Source organism: Halichoerus grypus, chromosome 2 (genome assembly GCF_964656455.1).
Source record: "Halichoerus grypus chromosome 2, mHalGry1.hap1.1, whole genome shotgun sequence".
NCBI classification, from domain to species: Eukaryota; Metazoa; Chordata; class Mammalia; order Carnivora; family Phocidae; genus Halichoerus; species Halichoerus grypus.
This window is the reverse complement of record NC_135713.1, coordinates 198026043-198049385: the sequence shown is the minus strand read 5'-3', so window position 1 is coordinate 198049385 and position 23343 is coordinate 198026043. Positions and strand designations below refer to the sequence as shown.

The window sequence follows — 23343 nt, the reverse complement described above, 5'->3', positions numbered from 1 at the left end:
CTTGGGGGCCCCCAGGCTGCCAGGGATGGCGCCTACCCCCCCTCCCCCCCACCCCGGCCATCAGAGCTGTTTACCCTTGCTTTCCCCTGGGCTTCGGTCTTTCTCACTGCTCCCCACCAGGTCCGGGGATGCTGGAAGGAGCCCAGGAAACTTGTTTTCCTCTGTGAGGCTGTGTTCCTTAGGCCACAACCCATTCGGCTATTGGAAGAGCCTAGCAATTCCGTCTCTAACCAGACCAAAAGCTCTGAGCACATGAGCAGCACCCAGGCCCCCTTGTCAGTGAACACAGAGCAGAACCACGGAGAGGAAGTCCCCATCCGAAGGAGTGGCAAGTTCCCGTTGTAAGCCTCGGTTACAGACAGCTGCAAGCAACTCCTCTCAGAATGGCACAGCACAGCCACGGGCCGTGCCAAGGACACTCAGGCTCCGGGATCTGCCTTCATAAGGAGATAAGGGCGAGGGAGGGAGACGATCTTATTTACAGTCATCCTTCTACTTAAGGGAGCAGCCCGTGAACTCACCTCACTGGAGAAGCTTCCCTGCCAGAGGTAGGAATGGCCTCACCTACAGTTCATTCTTTCCTTGCCAGCCTGGTGGGGCCACCTCCTTCTCCCTCCCCCTCCAGGGCAGGTGGACACCTAGATTCCGTGATGGCTGGTGACACGCTGGCTTCACACGGGCGCCCTGCGGCCACCTGCCCTACCCCCGAGGATGGGATGGCTTCAGTGGTCTATTCAGCTGAGCCCAGACCCAAAGGGCAGATGGGGCTGTGAACCTCTCTGCCCCCGCAGTGTCAGCAGACACCCTGGCTCGGCATCAAGACCACGAAACCCACCGAGTCCCCTCTTCACTCCAACATGATCCCCAGAGGACAGCCTGAAAAGAGCCACTGCGGCTTTAACTAGCACCGGGAGATCGGAGCTGTGGCACTCAGAGCTCTGGGGGTACCTGGGAGCACCCGGCCGGGCCGGGGAGGCCGCTCTTCTCAAGGTAACTACCACTGAGGCGTCCGTCCATGATTTTCTTGCTCTGCATCCCAACGTTTCAAGAGAGTTTGGGTCTCATACCTTAACAGGGCAGTGCTGGTGACATTGACGGGAACTCTGCCGGGCCAGTAAGCCAGAGCGGGGACCCGGTGCCCTGCTTCCCACGTGGTCTGCTTGGCCGGACTTCCCCCTGTGACGGGACACATACAGTCGGTTCTCCGGAACCACAGTCCTTTCCTAAAGGCATCCTGAGAGTCTCGGATCACTCCCACAAAGGAAGGACTTCTTTTATAACCAGCTCTTTTTACCGCTCTAGCTCACATCTCGCATTCCATGCTCTTATTTTCCTGGATTCAACATAGGTAAACAGTTGCTCCTGTCACTCTCTATTGAACCATGTCACTTTATTTTCTTCGTGACAATTCTAATACTTTGAATTGTCTGGTTTGTTCATTGACTTGCTGATGGTATAGCTCCACACCATGAGACTCCATCAGTCTCATACACCCAGGACATAGTACATATTTAACAAACAGGTTGAATAAAAATGACTTTTCTTCCTACTGATCATAATGTGACTGTTTAGGATTAAAAAAAAAAAAAAGACAATTATTTGAAAAGCGAGAAAGGCTGAAACTCCCCCAGCTATTTGATCTGCTCAACGCCCAACAACTGATCTGGCACGGACTTTATTGTTGTATTTTGGTTTTTGCTTCACTTCGTTTTGTTTTTCTTTTGAGTTAATGAGTCATTCTTGTGTTGTGGAGACAGCATTAGTAATAGCTCGGACCTCTTGCCTCTTGGCGGGGGGCTCCTGGGTTGGGTAAGAACAATCTATGTGCAATCTATGAATTTCCACTTTGGTAATTAAAGGAATTATTTTCGTAACCACGAAGTCAAAAGTGACCACCAATATAATGATGACCAGCGGGCTGGAAGAGATGAGGTCATGTTTTATGGAAACATCCTGAATTCATGTAGCATTGAATTAACCATGACCATCCCCACCACTCCCACACACACCCCACCCTCATCCTAGATGAGCCAAGGATTCCACAAAGTTAGCGTGTAGAAAGCCCTTCCAAGGCAAACGCTGTATGTGGCTCACACATATCGTGGTCATGCAACTTCCCCATGTTTGGCTGGCGCGAATAGGAAAGCAGTGATGACGGGCGGGAGGGGGGCTACAAGACCCGGGCGTCTGTCGCTCTGTACTCACACAGCTGCAAACAGAACCTTTGATGTCCCTGGCCCAGCACACCCCACCGGAAATGCTCGGCATTCTTAGGATTTTCTCATAACCAGCTTTGGAGTCCCCCAAGTGTTGAAGTAAGAAAACATAAAACAACTCACGTCTATGGACTGTTTATGGTCTGGGGTGTGGGACTCTCAAAACCAAGTGGAGTTGGGCAGGCTGAATGGGAAGCGCTTGGCTCTCTGTCGAGAGCCGCCCTTCCCATAAAGACGTACAGAGCCCACTTTCAATTTTTCACGCACATGGAACAGGGAATCCAGAGCTGCAGCAAGCCTGAACCGCACTCCCACGTGGCTTTGGAATACATAACTCATGCTGCAGCTCAAGGCCAAAGAGCAGAGAGGAAGCATCCCCGATTGCACGTGCTAGAGCCCTGCAGATAATTCTACCACCCCCACACCCAGGGACGGGCATCTGTATGGAAGCTGGGGAGGGGGGATAGATGGGTGAAAATAGGGAGCCTGTTTTTTGCATATCCACACTGCACAAAATTCAAACAGACTCTCTTCATCTCTGAGGCCAGATGCGAAGGACAAGTGAAGCCTCCAGTTGGAAGAAGCAAGCCCAGAGTTCCAAGGACAGTCATGTGGGAGGCACGATCGAGGGAAGGCATAGCAGGTGGGGGGGGGGTGCCTGGGGCACCAGGGCTGGGTCTCTGCCTCCAGCATGTTTCCAGAAGAACACACTAGCGCCTCCTTAATACTTTTGCTAATTGACCTTCACCACTAGGGGTTCTGTTGTGCGCCATGACCTCTTGTGTTGCTCTTTTTCAGGCAACTGATTTTCCTAATTCGGTTTTCAGAGAAAAAAAATTGTTCGATACGTTTGCCTTATTTCAGCAGCGGGTTGAAAGCTGGAGGGATTAGGAGGAATCCAGCCAGCTATAAAAAGTGTGTGTGTCAACAGAGTGGACAGTCCACATGGAAAGATTCTGGAGTTAAGAGAAAGAGGATGGCTGTGTATGGCCACTTGAGGAGCGAGTCCCCTCTGGGTCATCAGGACTGGCCAGCCAGTGATGTCTGCACTGTGACTTCTGGCTTTAACAGGAAGACGCAACTACATATTCCAGCCGGGCCCACAGACCTCCTCCTATAGCAGAATTTTATCTTAAAGGAGTCCAGAGTGTGAGTAAGCAATTATAAAAAAGATCCACCTTGTTGAATCATGACATTGTACACCTGAGACTAATAGAACACGGTATGTGAATTACACTTCAATTAAAACCATTTTTTTCTTAAATCCCCCTCATCGTGGATTTGTCTTGCTCTAAATCCAAGTAGCTCACTGGCACTGCCAGGTGGACAAACTTTAAAAAGATTCCACTAGCATCCTCGGTGGGTCCCCAGAGTTGTGGCATCTGATTATCAGAAACATCTAACAGTGTTTGTTTCTGTTTATCTGCACTAGCTAAGGCTGAGTCCCAGGATAGTTGCCCCTGGTCCCCCAGTACTCTGCAGTGATACCTGCTCCCACTAATGGAAACTCATTCTGAGTGAAACAGAGTAATTACAGTAACAATAATATCTCCCATTTATTGAGCGCTCCCTAAGTACCAAGTTAAAGTACCTCTAAGCGTAATGCTAAGTGCATCCCTGCATTATCTCATTTAATCCTAATGACAACCTTGCAAGCTAGGCACTATTATCCCCATTTTTTAGATGTAGAAACCGAAGCTCAGAGAGGTTAAGTCATTTGCCAAAGGTCACACAGCTAGCAAATGCCAGAGCCAGGATTTGAATCCAGGTCTAACGACAGAGGCAGCCCCTGACCCATTATTCTAGGACAGTGGCTCCCACCTATCCCTGAATGCATATTAGGACCCCTAGGGGGGCTTCTAAAAAATACCCAGGCCAAGTTTCCTTTGCCAGAAATTATGACTTAATTTGCCTGGGATGGTACCTAGACATTAATATCTTCTAAAGCTCTCCTGGTGACTTAATGTGGAGAGAGCCCATCTAGGACAAGGGCAAGGAGGGTAAGGGGCAAAATCAGGAAGTGGACACAGTGCGTTTCAAAATTAGATGTGGCTTATCTCCTTTTAAGCATAAGTTTTTGGGTTTTTTAAAAAAGATTTTATTTATCTATTTGAGATAGAGAGAGCACGAGCAGCGGGAGAGGCAGAGGGAGAGGGAGAAGTAGACTCCCCACAGAGCAGGGAGCCTGATGTGGAGCTCCATCCCAGGACCCTGGGATCATGACCTGAGCCGAAAGCAGACACTTAACCGCTTAACCGACTGAGCCAGCCAGGCGCCCCTAAGCATAAGTTTTATATTACTCACACCTTTATACCTTTATACCTTTATGCTGTAGGATCATAAATGTAAGCCTATTAGTTACAGAAGTAAGAATAATAGCTAAGTCCATAAATTGAACTTCTATGCACTTTTTGATTTCAAATTAAACTTCTGCGCACTTTTTGATTTCAAAAGCGATTCGTCACTTCAGATAAACCTTAATACTTTGATCAGTGGCACCGGCACATTACGAGTGTTCGTGACATTTGACTTTCTATGGAGAAATGCATGCCTTACGGGCGTGAGAACACATTCTAGTGCACTTGTGGTTAGTTATGACTCTAATTAAGGCAGAACCTCTTACTTAAAGCAATAAATATTTAGCCTCAGCAACCAAAACATAAACAGAACCATGATTCATGAATTTGCTTTCTTCTTCTTCCCTGGCTGCGGAAGTGAGGTGGCATTCCATGATGCACTGAGGACAGGGAAGGCCGAGGAAGACTCACCCCCCCCCCCACCGCCCACCCCGTGCGCTGCGGAGTAGAGGTCTTTCCCAGGAAGGACACCCTGCCATGCTTCACTGAGTCACGAAGGCAGCCTGGCAAATAAGGAGGTTCGCAAAGTTCTCAGTACAAAAGAAGCACCGGAAGGGCCCCCAGAGATTCTAACTTAATAAGTCTAGGGTGGGGCTCTGATTCTAGGTGATTCTGATGCCAGTGGTCTGAGGACCGGAGTTGAGAAATATTAGTGAGGGAAGTAGGAAGATGAGGATGCCTTTGGAGTCAGGCAGGTCTGGGTGCCCTTCCCTTCTCAACATGTGGCCTTGGGCAGAATTCTTAACCTCCCTCAGACTCGATCTCCTCAGCTGTGAAGGGGAAAAATGACTGCACCTATCTCATGGGGTGGTGGGTTACATAAGATAACGCATATAGGGCGCCTGGGGGGCTCAGTCGTTAAGCGTCTTTCTTCGGCTCAGGTCATGATCCCAGGGCCCCAGGATCGAGTTCCCCATGGAGCTCCCTGCTCAGCGGGGAGCCTGCTTCTCCCTCTGCCCTCCCCCCTGCTCATGCACTCTCTATCTCTCTCTCTCACGTGCTCTCTCTCTCAAATAAATAAAATCTTAAAAAAAAGATAATGTATATAAAGTCCTGAGCCAGCTCCGTTGGCATAGTGCCTGCCGGAAGTGCCCAACAAATGCCATCCAAAAAACTCAAAAAACCAAAAACAAGCAAACAAACAAAACTACCTAGAGAGAGAAAAACAGCAGAAGTTGCAAGTTGGCAGCTCACACACTAAATCCGGCCCTCTGACAGTTGGGTTTGGCACGAACAGTGTTTTCTGAACTAATTTTGAATAGACAGGGCCCTCTCTCCAGTTTACTGAATCCCTAACACTGCCCACAGCTTAGGAAAACAAACATGCATTCGTTTATATTACCTGCCTGGCATTTGTATTTGTGACTTGGGTAGAAGGACAGGCCTGTCCTGAGCAGCGTGCATTCTATAACCTTCTAAAGAAGCAGGCTCCGTTTCTAAATATAAATACATGTCCTTGCCAAGGATACCCACAGCATACTAGTTTTCTAGAAACACAGGGCAGACCAGCCTCTGTTTGGAGCGAGGAGTCTGGCTGGCCTGGGGTGGCCTTGAGCGCAGTGATGGGGACATTCCAAGCCGGGTGGCCAATGTCCCAGAAGGAGACACAATTTGACTTCTACTGGGTCCCCACCAGCCGGCCCTGCCCACCCCCTTCCCCTCCGCCAGGGCCAAGAGCCAACATCCCATGTCTCTCTCTCCCTCACCCAGCCCCACCTCACCTCTGACCTTTCTCCACCCACCCCCTGCCCCAAGCAGAACAGAAGGCCCAGGATGCGGAGCCTGCTTCCCAGTGGGAAAGCTTATGCAACAACCTGATAGCATCAGATTACAAACAACCAAGGTCTCCTAGAAGCTGAGGATGCCAAATTCAACAGAATGTTTCCTCATCACCAAGGGGGAGGAAGGAACAGTTCTGCTCTTCAAATAAAACAAGAAAAGATTTTCCAGACAGAGGAGCAGTCAGTTAGGGGACAAACAAGGTGCTGGTTCTGTCCCGGGTAGGAAATAGGTCTGGAGTGGGGAAGGGAGGGACGGCTGCTTTGAGCCAGGGCTGCCCTGGGGCCCCAGGCGGCTGCACGTCAGCTGTGCGCATGCCCCTCAAGGCCCTCTTGGTTTGGGAGGAAGTAGGGGCGCTCTGCTCTGTCCCCAAGCCCCTGGTTAAGTTTCTCCTCAACCCTGCAGGGCGCAGGCCAAGCCCAGAGGAGCATCCTCACTCCTGCACAGGGTGAAGGGATGGCTCCAGGAGACACTGCCTCATCCCATCAGCTGAGCAAGGCGGCTAGGCCAGGAAAGGAAAGGGAAGACGAGGAGGGGGGCCTGGGGCCCCGGGAACAGGGGAAGGCAGCGCGTGGCCTGACGTAGCAGGCTGGCTACGGGGAGAAAGAAGCAGGGCTCTGGGTACTGTTTGTCCTACTCCGTTGCGAAAACATTGACTGCCTTCTCCCTTTCATCTGCTCTCAAGACCGGCCCCTTAGAGAGGATATGCAGGCATCCCACTGAAGAGGAACCTGGATGAGGAGGAGCAGGTGGTCCAGAGGGACCCCCAGCCTCCCTCCTGTGACCTGAGCGCCCTTGCCTCGCCCCTTCCACCACAGGGCTCTCTCCCCCAAGCTGGGAGGAGGAGGAGGGCTGTGGAGGAGCCGGAGGGGAAGCTGGTTTGGAGAATGAGGAAGGGGAAGTGTTTACCCCTAGGCAAAGTTCACCTTCAGGCTTTCCTGAGAAAAGAAGAGAATGGCATCCGGCCCCCTCCCCACTGAGAATTCAGTGCTGTGCCCCACCCCCCTACACATTAAGCTGCACGTGTTCATGCCTCGCCCCCCAAAAGAGTGTTCTGTCTTTTCTTAAATTTATTAATATTATAATGTTATTTGCTACGAATAGGTTAGCTCTGTTGGATCAGAGGAAACACACACACGATTTAGCTGTGAAAATTTCCATTTTCTGGTCCTATGTAAAAGCAACATCTAGAGCAGCAGAGAGAGGGGGAAAAGTTATAGCTTCAAAAATAGTTAAGCCAGACTGTTTCCTGGAGATATTTCATTCATTTTTCATCCTCAGATGCTACTGGCTATTTCTGGTAGGGTCAGACATTAATACTGACCAGTTTAGCTTTCCTGACTGTTAACCAACTATCCCACAAGGAACCGGACTTGGGCTGAAGACACTGTGATGACCCTTGGCACACACATATTCCAAAATATATGCTCCAAGTAAAAAGATCCACATTCACCAGAGCATGAAATGAGAAGACTGCAATCCAGCTTCAGAGCAAAGCTTCCCGAGACGGAGGCTCAGAACACTTGGAAAGGCATCCATATGTTATTTAAGTTGCCCACGGCCTTCTGTGGGGCTAGACATTAACACTGACTGGTTTAGCTTAATGAACACTGACTGGTCTGGGAATGAAGCTGGGCATGAAGACATGGAGAATCATGGGGGTTAGGAGAGGACACACACAGGGCTGGGTGCCTCGTGGGCAGTCTCCCAGTTGATTCTCCCAGCCGTCCTGCGAGCGGGGTCTACAGCCCCACCTTACAGGGGAGGAAACTGGGCTGTCCAGGGGAGCGGCCCGGTGGGCACGGATTCTTAAGCTGAGTCAAGATTCCAGCCCCATTGGGGCTTCCAAAGCCCTTAGCTCCCTCCACCTCTCCATTCTGCCTCCTGCAGATTCAGAAAGATTCACATTGTTCCATGGGCCAAAGACATTTTCTTTGATGACCATGGGGTCCAAAGAAGCAACACAGGATTTTCCAGACGGCTGAGCAGTTAGCCGGGTAAAACACGGCGTGAGTAACAACCATCATGCAGGCTGAGTAATGAGCTGGTGGAGGTCAAATGACACAGCCCCCTTGACCAATGGCTGGCCTCGGAAAGCCCTCCGCCCTGCTCCACCTAGGTTTCCTCGTGTGGCCGACAGGGTGGTTGGAATAAGGATTGCTGAGGAATCCCCTATATTGCTGGGGATTCTGTCACCTGCTGTTCTCATTTATCATCCAGGGCTTGGTGGAAATGAGTCTAGTCTTGCCCCCCTCCCTGCCCTCAGCCCCGCTGACGTAAGAGGGGTCTTTAAAACCTGAACAAGAGCCCGGGAAGAGTTGGAGATGGGGGGGATGGGCAAGCGTTGAAGGTGCATACAGTTTTCACTGGGCGGGAGGGGGAGGAGGGGGGAATGTCTGGGGACTCAGCAGAGGTGATGGCTGCACCACGCAGTGAACGTGCTCAGTGCCACTGAATTGTACACATCAACAGGGTTAATCTCATGTTACAGAATCTCACTTCAAATAAAATGGAATCATGTCACCTTTACTCATAAAACCTTTCCAAGATTCCACATTTCTTTAGAATTAAGGCCAAAATGGTCCGAACGAAAACAGAAGACCCCTGACCCCCAGCCCCAGCTCTCCCTTTGGCCTTGCCTCCCCCTACTTTATCCATTCCCACGAGCTCCAGACAGCCTAGCCCAGGCCGCTCACGGCCCCCTCCCCTGCGAATCCCTGGCTGTGGCCTACTCATTCTTCAAAACTCAAACCACTTGGGAAAGCCTTCCTGTCTCCCTCCCGTGTGGGTGAGATGCCCTTGTGCCCCCCTTTATCTTGGAGCCCTTACCCCGGATTATACCCTCAGTAGAGGCTCCCAGCACTGTCCAATCGAACTGCCTGCCGTGATGGAAATGTTCTCTATTCGCGCTGTCCAATATGGCAGCCACCAGCCACATGTGCCTTCTGGGCCCTTGAAATGTGGCCCGCGTGCCTGGCGTACGAGACAGGGTAGCTCTCGACAGGGGGCGCTCAGATTTTAACCTGCGTCAAAAATCAGCCGGAAGGAGACAATAAAACACAGATTGCCAGGATCCCTCAGAAACTGACTCAGCAGGTTCGGGGTGAGGTCCGAGAATTCATGCTTCTAACAAGTTCTCAGGGGGTGCCACCGCTGCGGGTCTGGGACCATAGCCTGATGACTACTGGTCTCGATCTGAAAGTTGCAGACTCATACGGTTTCCATGTGGATATTCCGGCTTGGTGGCTCCAGGGGCCGACCCCTGGACCAGCCACCTCAGTGTCGCCTAGGAGCCTGTTAGAAATGCAACATGTCCCTGGCCATCCCAGATTTACTGAGTCCGAACGGCAGGATCCCCAGGGGACTGTCTGCACATTAAAATCTGGGAAACACTGCTCCAGACCGTCACTCTTTAAAGCCAGGGGCGTTATTGATCTTTGCGTCCCCAGCACAGAGCCCAACGCGGGGCTCGATCCCCCCACCCTGAGATCACGACCTGAGCTGAAACCAAGAGATGGACACTTAATGGACTGCGCCACCCAGCCGCCCCTCATAATTGTGTTTCTCACGGGGCAAAGTACTTCCCTCAAAGACCAGAGCCCCACTCCCCATCGCTACACCTAATTCACTATTTCAGAACTGTCTCAGAAAGGGGAGAGAGACAAGATAAGGCCTAGATAGGAGATCAGAGGTCATCTTAGGGAACAGAGAGCTATCTACACAGGAGCCTCTTACCGACGCAGGCTTACCCGCCCATCCAAGGTCTCCATAGCCTTCTGGAATTTTACCCTGGAGAGTCCTGACTCCAGGCTCTTTCCAACTGAGCACTGAAGCCAGGAGCCTGGGGCTGAGGGTATTCCAGGTATTCCAGGTACGGAGAGGAGCAATTATAATCAGCTAACGCAAAAAAACGCTCCCAGCTCCCACCTATCTCTCTAGCCTATTGTTGCAAGGACAAGGCGCATTTATACCCTCCTCTAGTCCTGGCACCTTTTTCTGCCCGTTTCTCCGGAGAGTGTTCCCGAACGGGACCGGTCAAAGAGGTCAATACGTATGAACAGAGACACCAGATGAAGATGAAGACGGCTGGTCACGGGGCAGGTTACGGGGAGGTGGCACCCAGTTCTCCTGACCCCCAACTCGGAGTCTCCAGGCACAAGACCTGGCCACAGACGCTCTCACCTGTGAAGTTCTCGAGGCATCGGACTGGACCGACACCAGGTTAAAGATGACAAATAAAAATGAATGATCAGCACTTCCTTCTCACCACCGGCCATGAGATGCACGAACGTTCTAGTTTCTAGGTAACTACAAATACTCTGCCAGACTTACAGGAAAAGCAGTTTGTGTCCTCTGACCTGGAGACTGTGGAAGCCATAGTTCAGGAGCTGGGAAAATCTGGCCCGGGGAGGCGGGGATCCCCCCAAGCCCACCTCTGAACCCCTTGGACACAAGCACCTTCCAAAAGATTTAATCTTTTAGGACACAAATAAGACCAGTTTGTTGTGAGAAAAAAAATCACAGGTAAACCTTCCTTCCCCTACCCAAAGGTAATCACTGCTAATCTTTCGTTAACTTTTGATACCTCTCTTAAGACTTCGTCTGAGAATTGGTATGCTTATTTTCATATAATAAAATCAAACTTTATATATTGCTTTGTAACCTACTTTCCTCATTGAAAAGTATTTAAGGTAAATGCTTCCAGGTCAATAATATGCATCATTTCAGCAGTTCCTTAGAATTTCCTTAAATGTGCATATCACCATTTCCGTAAGCACTCCTCTCTTGCTGGACACTTGGGTAATGCCCAACTGTTTTTTTTTAAAACCGATGCGATGACCATACTTTCATATGTATCATTGTTTACTTGCCTAATCAGGAAGAACTGAGGCATCAACAGGTATATTTTCCAAGCCGTTGGTCCTTATTGCCAAATTGTCCCCAGCCCAGCAGCTGTCTTAGAAAGTGAGGTCCTGGGGCGCCTGAGTGGCTCAGTCATTAAGCGTCTGCCTTCGGCTCAGGTCATGATCCCAGGGTCCTGGGATCAAGTCCTGCATCGGGCTCCCTGCTCAGTGGGAAGTCAGCTTCTCCCTCTCCCACTCCCCCTGCTTGTGTTCCCTCTCTCATTGTATCTCGCTCTGTCAAATAAATAAATAAAATCTTAAAAAAAAAAAGAAAGGATGGTCCTTGGGGGGCAGCTTTCCCAGAGCACATGGGCACTGAGCTGGGGGCTCAGGGAGGTTTAACTGGAAAGGAAGGAGTGTCGTGTGGTGGGGAGATCACTGACTTTAACTTCGGGAGCAAGCCTGGCTCCCTCCTCACAAGCTGTGTGCACTTGGGCAAGTTCTTAGCCTCTCTGAGGCTCTCCTTCTTCATCTGTAAATAGAGGTGTTACTACCTACCTTCCCACATTGTAAGGTTTAGGGATAATGTGTATAAAAACCCTGCGTATTTATGCCCTGGATGTTTCCTGAATTAATGAAATGAATTCACGGTTGGGTGGATGGAGAGATGACTGAAAAAAATAAAAAAGGAAAGCAAAGAAAGCAAGGAGGATGAGCAAGGGCAGTGGGATGAAAGTCAAGGTGAAGTGTATTAGTTGGAAGGTCCATGGACTGAGGGCCAGTCCCCTGAGGGAGTCTAGGGGCGGTGGGAGGTGGGAGGAGGGAGGAGAGAAAGGGGTGGTCCAGGCTCAATAGAAACTCTCATCTCTCGGTTTATTTCTTCCCCACGAGCTGGCAGCTGGTGATCAACTTGTCTGTGTTTCGTAATGATGGCCAGAAGGCCTGCATAGGATTTGGTCATCCCAGAGACAGACCCCACAGCCCGACCTGGGCTCAGCAACCCCTGCAGGATGCACCAACCCCAGCTGAGTCCCTACCTTGATGAATTTGCCACGATCCAGTGAAGGGACCCACGCTACCTGCCAGCTCACACTTCTGAGCCCACGGGCCATTGTCTCCTGGAAACCAAAAGAAGCAACATGTAGTGATCGATAGGCTCATGGATGCTTTTGCCGATTCTCCCTCCCTGATCCCATATCCCTGTCTCAGTAGGAGAAGAAACTGTAAAAAAAATATGATCCCTGCCCCTGAAGAATGACCTGTTATACGAGGCCTGCCTCTGGGGGGGGTCTTAGAGAGGTGGGCTTTCCCTGCTCCAAGCTAGCCCCAGGGTGAGGTTCTTATCTTAGATACTATTACCTTCTCATCTAGTTTTACAACCGTCCTTAGCCCTGCAGCTCTTTCTTGAGCACCTAGGATGCACCCCGCGCCTCCCTGACATTATCTCATGATTGTCCAACACGCTATGCAGTGGATGCTATTGTGAGCTCAGTTTTGCACAGGAGGAAACAGGCTGAGAGAAGGTAAAGAGCCTTTTCCAATAGCAATGGACAGATTCAAGCCCGGGTCTCTGCCTGCCCCGAGAGCAGTGCTTTCATCCCGGGTCCAGACGGGCACCCGGGACCCACAATGCCTCAGTAGGCCCTTTAAACAGCTCACTAGCTCCGCCCACTCAGCCAAAAGGTGACCGGTGACAGCTGGAGTCTTTGGGACCGGGAAGATGGTGAGGAGGAAACCTGAGAAGCACCCGAGGACTATACAGGTTTGCAGTGTCAAAGTCACTGCCCAGATGGCCCTAAATCAATACAGAGGAGGCCAGCAGGGTACCTGCTCTCTGTGCAAACTTTTCCAGCGGCTCAGCCTTGGAGGCCCCAGTGGGCAGGTGCTCAGCACTCAGGCCAACAAACACTAGCAGGACGCCAAGTTCAAAGCAAGCCCCCTGCCCCGTGAAAGAGGATAGCTTAGCCGGATTCTGCTCTTCAGAAGGGGTGTGGGCAGGGTTATCCATCAGATCTCAGTGAGGTGGCTGGATTTGACTACTTCACCTGTAAACCAGAGGAATGTGTTTTCTTTTGCTGTGCGGTCGACTTTGTCCTTGATCTGGCCCACCAGGCTGTCCATCTCCCGGAGACCTGCGCCATATGGCCTTCGGCCCCGTGGGTCTGCTGAGAGCTGCATTCTGGATAAGGGCACGTGCATGTGGGCCAGGCCCACGTACAGCAGGAAGGGCCTTCCACTGGCGCTGAAACGGGAGAGCCAAGAGGTAATTCTCCAGAAGGCTCTGCTGGTTTGTCCAGGCTCTCCGTGTCTCTCCTTTGCCTCATAGAAAAGCCGCAGAATGCCTTCTGCCCGGGGAACTCAGGAAGTACACATCGGTCTACAGCCCTACAAGGGCATGTGGAGGTCATCTGGTTAGCCAGTTAAAAACCGGGAGTCACTGCAATAGTTTAAAACTGTCTCTGCTCTTTCGCAGCATCCAGGCCATCACATCCATTCCCAGCCTCAGCCCTTTCCAGAAGATGGATGGATGACTCGCGTTGATCACAGGCCATTCCAAGGACGCACGTGACCACCGGGAATATCTAGATCAAGGCCCTGTTAGAGGCCCAGGCTGCTGGCTGCCCCTGTTCTAACCCTGCTGATTCCCCTCTGGGGTGTGGAGAGAGCCCGGGTGGTCTCTGCTTCCTGTTTGTCCCCCCTCCCCCACCCCCAGGCAAGGAACAGGATCCAGCCAGCTGCGGAACTCCAGCCTCGACCCTCCGACCCTCCGACCCTCCAGCCTTGACCCTATGACCCTCCGACCCTCCAGAAGCAGCAGGGACCTTCATGGAGCCCCCTCCCACAGGCCACACCTTCGGGGGAAGGTGTCTTTGGGGGGACCAATTAAGTTGGTACAGAGAGGTGATAGAAGCGTGGGTCTTTTTTACACCAGCTCCCCCAGAGATAAGATTTTCAAGTTGGCCCTCGATTATTTAGCTTACCCCAATTTATACCACCCTGCATCAAGTCCTCTGAGTGCTCCCCAGCTCTGCCTCAAACCGCGTCCTGCGGAGCCCCCTGCGTCCCGACTCCCGGGATCCCCTGATCGGGACTGTGCCTGTACTCAGCTCTCGTCGTCGACAGGCATAAAACTCAGGACAGAAGTCCCACGACAGGGGCCTCGCCTCCATCTTAACCAACAGTTTCTCTGCGACATTTCTAGGGTTGCGTTGCCCAATGCAGCGGCCACGACTCACGTGTGGCCGTTTAGGTTTCAAGGAATGAAAATTAAATAAAATTAAGAATTCAGTGTCTCACCTGCTAATTCACAGATGAGCCTTGAAGACGCTAGGCTAAGCGAAAAAAGCCAGGCGCCAAGGGACAAGCACTACAGGATTCCACCGAGAGAAGGTCCCGAGAGTGGTCAACTTCGTGGTGATAGGAAGTAGAACACTGGGTACTGAGACGGGAGGGAAGGGCAAACTGGCATCCAACGAGTACAGAGTTTCAGTTTGGGATGATGAAAAAAAGTTGTGCGGACGGATAGCAGTGATGGTTGTGTAACAACGGGAATGTACTTCATGCCGCTGAAATGTACACTTAAGAAGGTAAATTTTATGTCATGTATATTTATCACTATACAGACATATGTGAGAATTCTATATATTATATGATATATATCATCTATTTAATTCAGTGTTTCAGTTGCCCAAGGCGACTACTTCAGATGCTCAGTAGCCACAGATGGCCGGTGGCTACCATCTTGGACAGCACAGATAGGGAACATTCTCACCCTTGTGGAGAGTTCCATTGCATAGTGCTGACTCGGTGTCTGTTGCCTGCTCTCCCGGGGACAACAATGTACAGTCGTGTAAGCTGTGTCCTGCACCAGGACATCCTGCTGACAGAATGACTAGATGCCTAATTCCAGCCCACAGTCCATGGGCCAACCTAGGCGCCCCGGCAGAGCTGAGCAGCCACCCAGAGGGGGCGCCTGTTTCCACCAGGTAGATACCACACCGCAGCGGCATGCGGGCTGGAGCTGGCTCCAAATCCAAGAATTTTGCAAGCCAGTTGTTACACATGGCCATCATTAAAAATTAAACGATATCAACTTACAATGAAATAAATCATGTGAAAAGCAGAAGTCCTAAATTCTTATGATTTAGTGCATCCTGATTATTCCACTACATTTTACTATTAGGCATGCATGCTCTTGAGATTATCTATTGTATCTGTGTGGTGCAAATGCCATCTGACTGCGTCCTCTAGCGCATCTCTTAACAACTCCACGTTCAGTGACATCGTGTTGGTAGCCTGAAATTAGCCAACGTGAGACTATTCACAGCAAAGAAATGAGCAAATGTTCCAAATCAGGGCTTTTTTTTCCCCCAGAGTGCTGGTTGTTACTTATTTACCAGGTTGGGGGGCGGGAGAGGTCCCACTGCCCACACTTTGTCCCATCCCCGTCATTATGCTCTAAACTCCCACCCGTTATCAAAGTCCCGTCAGCACCCCAGGCCAGAGGCTGAGAGGCATGTACAAGGCTGAGCAAAAGCAGCACAGCACAGACAGAAAGCACAGGCTCTGGAGACCTGCATCCAAATCCCTGGGATTTTTATTTCATGGCTGTGCGACCCTGGGCAATTAACTTCACCTTGGTCGTCTCTACAATGGGGACGATTATACCTCCCCAATAAAGCTGTGATTATTAACAGTCTATAGGGAGCACTTAATAAATGGCAGCCTTTTCATGGACAGTTCTGAATAATACATGATGCGTGGTGCTCAGGGATGTACCTCTTTACCTGCATCCTGATGCCATGCCAGAATTCAGAAAGATAGCATTGTGCGAAAACCACACACACTGGTTCCCTGGGCGCAACTATCCCCCAAGCCAGCCCTCAGTATGCTCCTGTGCTGTACATAAAAATAGTAATATAATAATGAAGAGTGGAGGAAGTCTCCTTTCTAGAAAAGAAAATGCTGATTATAAGACAGTACGATTCCATTTTTGTTAAATATATATATACATATATATATATATATATGTATATATATATATGTTTATGCACCAGCACAGAATGAGGCTAGAAGAACTTGCTCAAATCTACCAAAAGGGGTTGTGTCTGGGGTGTGGTATTCAGGGTGATTTTTTAGATTTCTAAAGGGGATACATATGAATTGTGTGGCAAAATGAGTGGAGTAGTAAGCAGAGAAGGAAAAAAAAAAAAAGTTAGATGTCAGAGAGGACATTCCAGGAGAGAGAGGATGGGGCAGGGCATGGTGGTGTACTGAAGATTAAAACCCACGACAGCCAAATCTGGACAAAATCATCTGATCTGAGATAGAAAGACCTCTCATGAAAGGTCCCCAGTGTTCGTTTGGCCAGAGAGCCAGACCTGCAGGTGGAACCAGGAGGGGTAGGCATCTGCCTGGTTGGCTTCCGGCTCGGACAAGGGGTCTCTCTGGAATGGACTTGCCTATACATTTCTCCATCTTTCTCTGGGCTTCCGTGTTACAGACACCGTTCTCAAACCCGGACGTGAACCCAGTTCCCTGTTTAGAAGCACATGGGGGGCTCCACTGCAGCCAAACTGAGCAGCCCAGCACTCGAGGCCCCAACCTGGGTCCCTTCCAGCATTACCCTCCCTCCTGCTCACAGACTCTTTCTCTATATGCCAGCTTCCCAAACACCTCACCTTCTGCCTTCCTATGCCTTGGTCATGCTATTCCTCTCCTGGCAGTAACTTCCTGGTATCTTGCCTAAAAACACTTACTCAATTCTTAAGATCCAGCTCAAAAGCCACCACCGACACGCCTCCTCCGCTCCCAGGTCTCCCACGGATGGTCTCCTGCTCCCTGCCCCTGTCTCCCCTTCCCTCACCGTCCTCGTCAGCACTGATAATACAAATCTGTCTCCCTACTAGCCTGCGAGCCACTCAAAAGCAAGGACAGCTCTCACACACGTCTGTATCCCTAGCGCATCACCGGGACATCTATAGGGCAAGATAAAGTCACTCACTCATTATTCCCTCCTTCAGGGAGTATTTATTAAGCTCTAACTAGGCCCCAGGCACCAGGGATAGAGCCATGAACATGATCGATAGGATTTCCACCTTCTTGGAGCTTCACATCGAATTGGAAACAGGAGAGGAAAGTGCAACTAAAAAATGAATCAGATATTTATTTACAAATTAGTAGGAGTGATGGAGAAGAACTACAGACGGGGTGCTGTGGGACGGTGTAACGGGGGAACCAAGCCGGGCTTGGGGTGAGGCAAGAGATCCCTAAGACGGTGAGGTCTACAGGATGGTGGGGGGGGGGCGGTGGGCTACAGGTGGGCTGTGCTGGTGGCCACTGGGGGCAGGTGGAACAGCGCTGGGGAGAAGCTGCAGGAGAGGAAGAGTCCAGGTCCCACTGCCCAGCTGTTTCTTAGCTCCTTCTCTGCCTCACTCTGTATTCATCAGAGCATTGGCACAGAAGAGGGGGGAAAGCAGGGGTGGGGGGGAGTGGGCACAAGCTTAGAGCTGAACCCGGAGCCCTGATGCAGGTGGCAGGTTGGTGGGTACAGGTGGGCGCTGGGGGAATGGAGGGGGAGGGGCAGACCAGCAGGGGGAGGGCAATGCGGGGGCGGGATCGAGGAGTCAAGTACGGGAGGGAATCAAGACCTTGATGCGGGTCCTCGGCTCCAGCCCAGACCGGCAGGGGGGGCTTGTCTGTCACCTGTGTATCTCTGGGACCTAGTTCTGAATGATGAATGCTATGCCACATTGACCGTGCACTCTGACTTCAGATATCCTAAGCTATTGCTCAAGCCTGGGCCCAGCACACTCATTCTTGTCAGGCCCCATATTCCCTATTCAGGCTCAGTGTGCTGTCCCAGACCCTGGGGGGCAAGGGGACTGGCAGCTCCGTGACCCAGGAGCCCATGACATCTACTCTCTCCTTTTTTTGTCAGTTAAGAGCTTGGCCTGCTGTTTAAAACACCCAGATCAAGGGTTAGCTTTGGGCATGCTGCCAGGTCAAGGGTCTAAATACAACCAAAGATCTAAGTAGAAACTTTCAAAGAAGTCTAGGGATGGCTTCTTGCCAAGGAGAAGCAGGAAACCCCACTCTTGGGACTCCTGATAGTTTTGACACACAGGCCCAGGTGTGGGGAGGGCCTGGCCCTGGGGGCAAGGGTCACAGAGGAGGAGTGCAGATCTAGGGGCCCTTTCTTGCTGATGCTCCAAAAACCACGGATGAATTGGCAAGTCAAATCCTAAAGAAATCAGCGTGCCTAAGGATTCTTTTCTGTAAGGTTAAAAGGCAATGGGATTCATGTGACTTTTCACTTAATAACTAATTAATAAATTAGCAAACTCTTCACCTTTTTCATGCAGTAAGGAGGCTGTTCATGGATTTGTGTGTCTTGGAAGTGATTAGTTAACTGGTGGGTGACCAGCCATGTGCCCACGTGAGAGCATGAAGCAGTCCCTCGTCCCTAGCGGGCTGCCACTCCTCCTCTGAGGCTCTGTGCTGTCCCAAGCACTGAGGACTGAACTCTCCCCACCAGTCACGAAGCAACCACCTGTCACGGGGCATAGGGACCTGAATCATCTCGACGCTCCAAGGAGCACAGACGTGTTCAACTCTCCAAATGGGAGAAGGGGCTTGCCTGTTTCATATCAGCCACCTGACAAAAAAGCCAGTGTTACTCAGAAGGCCCCGAAAAATTTTTAAGCTGGGACCCCTGAAGCCCCAACAGGCTGCTCTCCAGATTTAGGCCGTAAGTAGGTTTTATTATCGAGAATAAACTGCTACCTCTACTCTGCCTGTTGCCCTGCTCTCTAGAAACATCTGTGGCTGAGCAAGGGGTTGGGGGGATTCTTTTACATTCAAGGACCGATATGCTCAGTGAGCCACAGGTGGAGTCCGTTTTTAATTCTGCACAAGCAGACAGGCATGCAACACGTTTTTTCTCGCCTTCTAAGGCTAAGGCTGCAGGGAATACCAAAGAACCTGCTGGAAGATGTCCCACCACCCTGGAGGAGTCTGCAGTCTTAGGAGAAAGAGGAGCTGAGCATACCCAGGTTCGTTAGAGGCCAGAGCAAAGGCAGCTGTGAAGGGTCAGGGCGAGGCCCAGGTGGGCGAGGCGGGGCGACCGTGGGTAGGCGCAGGCCTGCACCCCACCGTCTGTGCATGCGCACCCAGGGGTGCGGCCGGGTTCTGCTTTTCGTGTTTTGTTATTTTTTTTTTAAGATTTTATTTATTTATTTTGACAGAGAGAGAGACAGCGAGAGAAAGGGAACACAAGCAGGGGGAGCAGCAGAGGGAGAGGGAGAAGCAGGCTTCCCACCGAGCAGGGAGCCCGATGTGGGGCTCGATCCCAGGACTCTGAGATCATGACCTGAGCCGAAGGCAGACGCTTAACGACTGAGCCATCCAGGCGTCCCTATGCTTTGTTATTTTTAATGAGTCATTTCTAACATTTAAAGATGAGGAGAGTTCACATATGGACCAGGTATCTTGTGTGTCTTGTGAAAGAGAAGGATCTGACAGTCTTGGCTCCCATCCCCTAAAGAAGCCACAGACAGCCGGAGCTAGGTAGCAGCTGCTCCCTTAGAGGGGGGCCTGTGTTTCAAGTTCGCCACAGGCCCCACCACTCCCTAATGCCTTACACGCAGCCTGCTTCCCTCTGGAAGCTACCAGGGCCCTGTAGATGCTGGAATTTGTAACCCCCGTGCATTATATTGAATAATGGCCCCCAAAGGTATCTGGGGTCTCATCCCTGGAATCTGCGAGTGTTACCTTTTATGGCGAAAGAGACGTTGCAGATGCAACTGAATTAAGGATCTGGAGATAGGGAGATTATCTTGGATTCACCTGGAAGACCCTAAATATAACCACAAGTGTCCTTAAAAGGGGGAGCAGATTTGGCTACAGAAGACAAGAAGGCAAAGGGACGATAGAAACGGAGATTAGAATGATGGGGCCCTTAGCCAAGGGATACAAGCAGCCACCAGAAGACAGAAGAGGCAAGAAACATTCCTCCCCTGGGACCTCCAGAAGGAGACAGCCCTGCTGATACCTTGATTTTTGCCCCATCAGACTCATTTTGGCATCCAGCCTCCAGATCTGGAGGAGAATAAGCTGCTATTGTTTTAGCCAGTAAGCTGGTGGTGAGTTTGGTACCACAGCAGGATGAAGCTAAGCCGCCCAGCCCACGAGTGAATCAACAAATGCTCCAAGTGCCCGGAACACAGCAGCAGGCCCTACCGTCCGGGAGCTCAGAGGAGAGGACAGAATGACAATGACAACAGAGCATGATCTGAGCCGGGGCAGGGAAAGCTCCTGCGAACTCAGGGAACATACCTGCGGAGCTTCTAACCCAGGCCTGGAGATTCTAGGGGAGACTGTTCTCCAGTTTCATTTACTGGGAACATGCATGCGTCCATCTTTGTTGGGCAGAGGAACTCCAGCATGGCTTGGAGGGGCGCTGAGGCCAGGGGACATGGGGGGTGGGGGCCGGGGGGCAGCCCCAGGGGGCCAGGGGACTCTTACCTTGCATGCTGGATGAACTGGGTCGCTTTCTCGGCATATTTCTGCGCCAGGCTGCTCAGGTTCACGGGCTGCTCCACGATGTTGAGGTTTTCATAGAGAGGAAGGGCCACATCAGTGTAACAGTCCCTCTCAAGGTTCCTGTGTGGAAACCACAGACGGTATCCTTTTCCACGACCTACGTAGCCGCGCTGTCTAACAAAATGCTTTTATGCAGCAATGCACATGAATACAAAACACTTAATAACCTGGCCCCAGATGATTTTTCCTGTCTGCCATTTCCTCTAGTGGAAAACCAATAAAACACCTTCTTCCCTTTCCTTCTAACAGACATTTATGCTCCTCGGACAAGCCTGGCCACTCTGCAAAGCTCACAAAGACTTCCGTGAGCTACAGACATTATTACTCCCATGTTGCTACGAGAGAAACTGAAGTCCAAACAAACTAACTTACTCAAGCAGAGTCCCATAGCCAACCAATAGCCGCCGTCCCTGGCTTTTTCCGCCGACCTCCCTAAATGATGACTTCTGTCTACGGGGCGCAATGCTTGGTGATTTCCTAGGTCAACCATCTAGACTTCACGTGACCTGACGTCTGACCATAACCCAGGTGGCTGGGGACAGTTCAAACATTTCAAACCATGTTCGGGGAATTTGGAGAAGCTTTAGCCACTGGGAGTCAGACCAGTTATATCTCCTGGAAAAAAACAAACTCAGTCCACGGTCTTAGAGCTGGAGATGAACCTGACCTGTGAAGGCCCCCACATGAGTGGCTGAGTAACGACTCTGGCCGTGACCCGTGGGTGAGTTACCTAAGTTCTGAGAGCCCCAACTCTCCTTATCTGAAGCGTGCCCCTGCCCTCTGATGAGGTCCTGGAAGGACGAAAGAAGACAGTGAGCGTTAGCGCTCTGCATGCTGCCCAGCATATGAGCACTCCACGAACACTTAGCCCTCCGCCCTGGCCGCCACAGAGCAGAAGCTGAGAACCATGGTGGGGGGGGGCGGGGGGGATTGGGGAGGACGGGGGGGTTGGGGGGACGGGGGGATGGGAGGTATCTCAGGGAGGGAAACTGTCCTCGTGGGGCAGGGAAGGACTGGAAAGAGAAGAAAATCCCCCATCACACCTAGATGCATACACTCCCCTTCCAAAAGCTTAGGAGACAAGGTCAGACCAGGGTAAATAATCAAGGGCCACAAGTTTTGGAAAAGGGAAAAAGGATTATCACCGTACTAGGCATCACAATGCTAACCTCACCGTCCGTGTCAAGTTTTTCAGGTTGTTATGACTTTGGGGCAACTCCACCATCACCTACAATCTCTCCCCTTCCCCCACCCCTACTAAGCCGACCCTTTTTTTTCTCTTTGATTTAGCATGGATTTAAAGGGGCCTGGCTGACATATGGCAGGCCACGATATGGCCAGGCGTGCCCACAGCCGTGGCCCACGGGCTGTAGCTGGTAGGGAGGGCAGCGAGACGAGCTATAGCTTCACTTCTCCCGCTGCCACGTGCACGTGAATCCCCTGTGCGGCCGGTGAAAACGCAGACCCAGACCTGGGGCCTGGGGGGAGCGGGGGTCGGAAATTCTGCTTTTCTTTTTTTTTTTTTTTTTTTAAGATTTTATTTATTTATTTGACAAAGGGAGACACAGCGAGAGAGGGAACACAAGCAGGGGGAGTGGGAGAGGGAGAAGCAGGCTTCCCGCTGAGCAGGGAGCCCAATGTGGGGCTCGATCCCAGGACCGTGGGATCATGACCTGAGCCGAAGGCAGATGCTTAATGACTGAGCCACCCAGGCGCCCCAAAATTCTGCTTTTCTAACAAGCACACAGGTGATAACCACGCTGCTGGGCCAGCGACCACAGTCTGAGTAGCACGTGGGCTCTGGACTCAGAGGGACCCCGACTGGGATCACCACCGCTACCTCTTACAGCTGCAGGGTGACCTGGGCAAGCAGGTCCCTTCCTGTACCTTTACAGGTTCCTCACTTCTAAAATGAGGATAAATACCTGCCTCACACAATGGTCATGTGGACTGCAGATAAGCACGGAGAGTGCCTAGACTGTAACAATTCTCAATACGTGGCCATTATTATATTGACTATTGTGTTATTAATGAGCCAGCGGAGACTTGCCTTCCCCGGTGGCTCCGACACCTGTAACCTTATAAATAACCACAGCGCTCGGGCTGAGCAACCAGAGCACCTGGTCTGCGTTGCTTTATTGTGTGAATAAAGTTTAGCACCTTTTTCTGACAATAAAGGCACTGCACGCTCACTGCAGAATATTTGGAAAATACAAGGAGAAAGAAAGAAGAAATGAAAACCCCTTAGTCCCGCAACCTGAGGGAATGCACCACTGTTAGCACTTGGGCTTATTTCCTTTGAGTCCCGCTCAGTAGGGCTGTGAAGGTGTGGATACAGAGGTAGCTAAGAGCACATTGCTAATGACTTGTTTCCTGCCTTTTTCACATGTTAGTATGTCCTGAGCATCTCCCCATTTCAGGGAACAGGATTTTAAAGCATCCTGTGGAGTGACGGCATGGCATTTCGAAGCCAGAATGCTGGCTTCTTTGCCAGGGGAGGAGGGTGACGAAGCTTGTAAAGAGCCCTTAGTGTTTTCTCCCTCT

The 23343-nt window shown here is 51.1% G+C and overlaps 1 protein-coding gene and 1 long non-coding RNA gene across 4 annotated transcripts in view; one reads left to right on the top strand and one right to left on the bottom strand.

Annotated features, from left to right (window-relative positions):
- ARSG (arylsulfatase G) overlaps window positions 1-23343 on the bottom strand; it is a 101154-nt gene that overhangs the window by 14696 nt on the left and 63115 nt on the right. For all 3 annotated transcript variants that reach the window (XM_078065985.1, XM_078065987.1, XM_078065986.1), the window contains exons 6-9: window positions 20722-20859; window positions 13242-13438; window positions 12234-12314; window positions 1068-1176 (exon numbers count right to left, since the gene is read on the bottom strand). In XM_078065985.1, coding sequence (XP_077922111.1) covers window positions 1068-1176; window positions 12234-12314; window positions 13242-13438; window positions 20722-20859 — 525 coding nt within the window. The remainder of the gene's footprint in view (window positions 1-1067; window positions 1177-12233; window positions 12315-13241; window positions 13439-20721; window positions 20860-23343) is intronic.
- On the top strand, window positions 61-14489 carry LOC118525083 (uncharacterized). The gene is made up of 2 exons (XR_004911962.2): window positions 61-990; window positions 13670-14489. It is a non-coding gene; the product is annotated as an uncharacterized LOC118525083 (long non-coding RNA).